The sequence below is a fragment of the Aptenodytes forsteri genome, unplaced genomic scaffold (assembly GCF_000699145.1).
Source record: "Aptenodytes forsteri isolate BGI_AS27 unplaced genomic scaffold, ASM69914v1 Scaffold321, whole genome shotgun sequence".
Lineage (NCBI taxonomy): Eukaryota > Metazoa > Chordata > Aves > Sphenisciformes > Spheniscidae > Aptenodytes > Aptenodytes forsteri.
The window spans coordinates 1,273,994-1,278,171 of record NW_008795030.1 but is presented as its reverse complement, the minus strand read 5'-3'; the positions used below and the strand labels follow the sequence as shown (position 1 = coordinate 1,278,171).

The window sequence follows — 4,178 nt, the reverse complement described above, 5'->3', positions numbered from 1 at the left end:
AACAACTAAAACATCGGTGCGTTATCAACTTTGTTCTCATCCTAAATCCAAAACACTGTACCAGCTACTAGAAAGGAAATTAACTCTATCCCTGCCGAAACCAGGACAGTTCTGATGCCTCTGCTTTTGATTCCAGATTGTGGACAAACAGCAGAAGAAGATGGAGCAGTTGTCCTTGCAAGTAAAGGTGAGAGGTGACTGCGGAGGGACCTAGAACTTGAGAATCTGCTATGAAGTGAGTTAGACTTACTACTTTCCCATGGTCTGTTCCAGAATCTGGAAGAACAGGTGGCCCAGGAAGAGGGGACAAGCCAAGCTCTGAAAGAGGAGGCAATGAGAAGAGAAAATGCGCTGCAGCAGCTCCGGACCGCTGTGAAAGAGGTCAGAGCGGGAGCGTTTAGAGTGCCCGAGCATAGCAGTTGAATGAACAATGGATTGTCTTTTAGCAAGGCCCTTAATTTGCAGTCAGCAGCACAACCTCTCCCGCTTCCTGCCAGTCAGTTGCCCTGTCAGTGCCCTGAAAGGAGCTCTTCTCTGTTCAAAAGCAGGAGAAAGGCAAGTTTCTGCCTCGGGAACTTCAGCTGGGGCTGCGGCTTGTGGTGGAGGACGCTGAGCTTGCCAGCTGGGGGCAGCAAGGTGGCAAGCAGGAGTCCAAACTCGACTTCAGCCCTGGCTGAAGGGCAGGGCTGAGCCCCACTCTGAAGCCTAAAGGAAGCCAAGCACAATGGCAGCCCTTGAGGGAAGGGATGGCCAGTGCTGGGGGTGAGCGGCTGCTGCACAACCTCCTGGAAGCTTGTTGTGTCGTGCCTCGGCAGGGACAGCGCAGTGTCATGGGGCACTGCTCGTCTGAGCCAGGAAAGCCGAATGCTCGCACCCTGTAGGACTGACGCTCATCTGGCGAGAGTCTGGAGGGCTTGATGTAAACCAGCTCCTCCTGCCCTCGGTGCTCCCATCATCGTCGAGCGGTTGTGTTAAGCTGCTCTAAGTGTGTGAGTTCTGTACCAAGTGACCACTAACCCGCTGTGTCCGTTTGTTCAGCTTTCAGTCCAGAACCAGGATCTCATTGAGAAGAACCTGACCCTTCAGGAACGACTCCGGCAGGCAGAGCTAACGACCCAGCCGCTGCCTGCCGAGACAGCCCGCCTCGCCCAGGAGTTGCACGGCGAGCTGGCCAGTTGTCTGCGGGATTTGCAGTCTGTCTACAGCATTGTCACTCAGAGGGCTCAGGGCAAGGATCCCAACCTCTCTCTGCTCCTAGGCATTCACTGTAAGTACGCGGAGTGGTGGCAGAGCAAACCCTTCAGTTCCTGTGCTGTGGCAGAATTAAAGAACTCGCATGTAATATAGCATGGAAGGTTCTTATCTTCCTGGGATTCTGAACCTTCTTTCTGTGGTTAGCTAGCTCTAAGGGTGTGTGCTGTAATAACTGAATGTTAAGTAGTACCTCTTTTGCAAGTGTGCGTTGGTTTTTCTGGCTCACTTGCAAATGTGTGTGATCCTTGGTCAGAATTGCATGTGAGGTAACTCCCTTCTCTGACTCCACAGCTGTGCAGTACTCTGCTAAGGAGAAGGACGACTTGCTGAGCCCTGATGGCCTTGCAAAGAAACTGGTGGAGGTAAAACAGCTTCACAAAGAGGTGGAGGACTTAAGGACGGCAATATCTGACAGATATGCTCAGGACATGGGAGACAACTGCATCACCCAGTAAAGAACACTCCCCAAAGTAAGGCAGGAAATGAAGACTTGAAACCCTCAGGAGTCTAGAGCTCCTACAACCCAAAACCTATTCAGCACTTTACCATCCCTTCGCTCGGGTACAAGATGGGTGACTTATCCAATCCGTGAGAAATCAGGGGGTTTGTTGCCAGAAGTGTTTAGCTGCTGACTGGCTAACTGGAATCGTTCAGGGCTTCGGTGTCGGGCTTTGCAGTAGCTTTGATCTCGTGGAATGCGTTTATGTTGTGTTTGCTGGAGCTGGTGTAGTCTCTGCTGGGAGATGAATTCTGAATTGCCTTCCAGGCATGTCAAATGCTGAACGTGCAAATGTGATGGTTAAAATCATCGCTAAAAGGAAATGTATGCCCTGGTCTTTCTGATAAATTCTCTGAGCAGATCCTGTGTGACTAATAAGACCAGAGGATTATCAGAGTGTTCAGGGGATATCTGTGGACTTCACAGGCAAGCAGGTGTGCCAGTTATCCCACTGCTGATTACATCAAGGTGCTACAGGCTCCTCGGATGCTGTGTGCACAGTTCTGGCTTCGATGCTTGTGTAGCCATTCGTGGAGCAGGACCTGCTTTCCTCAGGTAAACGCAGCCGGAGTCTTTCAGTAGCCAACAGGAGTTGGGGAATAAAGCAACACTAAAAGACGACTCTGAAAAAGCTCCCCCTGGGCACCGTTACCCCAGAAGCCTTAAGCCTTTTATCCCCCCCGAAAACGCACTCTGAGTGTGGGTATGATTCAGACTGCAGAGGAAGTGGATTGATGCTGAAGTGCCTTAATGTGCTAGAGAAACCTCCTGTCCCCACGCTGCTTCGTGCCTAATGCATCTGCTGGCAGGGTGAGGAACGGCTGTTTCTTGTAGCAGCCTTTAGAGCCATCACAAACAATCCTGGGGAGCCTCGAATGTCTGTAGCCTCTGCCAGAGCTGCAGAGAGCCTCTGTGCCCCCAGGGGACCCTGCCGCAGGCCAGCGGGGAGACACACCTCTGCTTGGCTCTCTGCTTGCTGCTTGATAAGGGAGAAAGCCATTCTGGTCCTAACGTGGCAGGACGGTACAGCTGGATCCGAGAGCTCTTCCTGATGCCTGCGAGGCAGTGACCGCTCGGGCTTTGTTGTAGCCCTGCCCCTTGTTCTCCGGGAGCTCCCTGCTCCTCTGCTAAATAATGAGATTTCTAAATAAATCAGCATGGGATGTGGTTCACTTTGTCACAACCCTCCTTAACCTTAACAGGCAGCTTGACAGCATTGAGTGCTTACTTGTGACAATGCTGTGGTGCTGAGGGTGGAACTACTTTGGTTTTCAGCTTGAGTTAAGAGCAAGATCAGAAGTCGGGGGGGGAAATCAGCTTGAGTTAAGAGCAAGATCAGAAGTTGGTTCTATAACGGGGGGGGAAGGACTGCTGAAACTTCTGTCCGTTTGGTTGCTCTTGGTTCATGTTGGGGCTGCGAGCCCTAGGTTTCGGAGAAATGCTTTCGTTATTCCTTTGTGTTAAAATTTAAGACCAAATCTGTTTTGTTCTTAGTGTTTGGCCGCCACAGCTGATGGTGGCAACAAATTGGTTAGTTTGCTGTCCCGAGCCACCCCCTGCACGGCACGGGGAGAGAGCGCGGCAGCGTCTGCCAGGCAGCCAGCTGTCTGCCCTGTTCTTTCCACATCTGGTGTGTTACGTTTCTGGCTGTTTCTGTTCCCAGGCTGCTGATGCCATGTACTGAGCTAAATGTGGGCCAAGGCTATTTCTTGAAGTCATTTGTCCTGGCTGCTGGGAGGTCTCTAGGCGTTGGGGTACAGAGCAACACCAGCTGTGAAAGTTGCTCCCTCCCACAGGTTAGCAGGGTGCTGTTCAGCACCATCCCCGTTCCCTCGCACGCTCCTGGGGTGCGAGCAGGAGAGCTGGTTCCCAGCAGGAGAGCTGGTTCCCAGGCGTCGTGCGGGGACACCTTTGCCCTCTGCCCCTGCAGAGCTGGCTGTGCAAATGGGATGGCGGCTGAAACCCCGTCTCGGCCGATGCTTGGAGCCTCGCGCCTGGCCCTGTCCCAGCAGCTGGGCTGCCCAGGTGGGGAAGAGGAGTGCCCCCATGTCATCCTCCTGCAAAACGGGACCCGTCCGGCCAAGATGGTGATCCCATGTGCCTGCCGCTCTCCACGCGGGAGAAATCTTGGGCCTTTCTTTACAGAGCACCCCAGACAGGGGCGGCAGGACCACGTTCCCACCCCATCCCGCGTTCTCTCCCTGTCCCCTTGGGCAGTGGGTGTCTGCCCGGTTCCCTGCGCTCTGCCCGGTGCTGTGTGTCGTGTGTGTGTGTGTGTGTGTGTGTCCCGCGTTGGGCGCATTTACACCAGCCTTCGTCTCGCCCACTTGTTTGTACCGAGTATTTTGAGTATAAAATAAAGCTGCTCTGCTCCACTGGTGAGAAGCGGTCCCGTGCGGGGGGGGGGGGGGGGGGGGGGCCCGGG

At 53.7% G+C, this 4,178-nt stretch overlaps 2 protein-coding genes across 7 annotated transcripts in view; both read left to right on the top strand.

Annotated features, from left to right (window-relative positions):
- CEP85 (centrosomal protein 85) overlaps window positions 1-4,127 on the top strand; it is a 13,280-nt gene extending 9,153 nt beyond the window's left edge. For 2 of the 6 annotated variants that reach the window (XR_657400.1, XR_657403.2), the window contains 5 exons: window positions 137-187; window positions 274-381; window positions 1,039-1,267; window positions 1,546-2,308; window positions 3,417-4,127. Coding sequence is in view for 2 of the 6 variants with exons in the window: in XM_009276212.1 (XP_009274487.1) it covers window positions 137-187; window positions 274-381; window positions 1,039-1,267; window positions 1,546-1,709 (552 nt within the window). In the remaining 4 variants the exon portion in view is untranslated. Of the gene's footprint in view, window positions 1-136; window positions 188-273; window positions 382-1,038; window positions 1,268-1,545; window positions 2,923-3,416 lie in introns of those variants that run through there. The other 4 variants (XR_657402.1, XR_657401.1, XM_009276212.1 and 1 more) reach the window with 4 other exon arrangements.
- The window catches only part of SH3BGRL3 (SH3 domain binding glutamate rich protein like 3), a 2,506-nt gene continuing 2,030 nt past the window's right edge, over window positions 3,703-4,178 (top strand). The window contains exon 1 of the mRNA XM_009276277.1: window positions 3,703-3,778. Within this exon, the coding sequence (XP_009274552.1) occupies window positions 3,703-3,778 (76 nt within the window). The remainder of the gene's footprint in view (window positions 3,779-4,178) is intronic.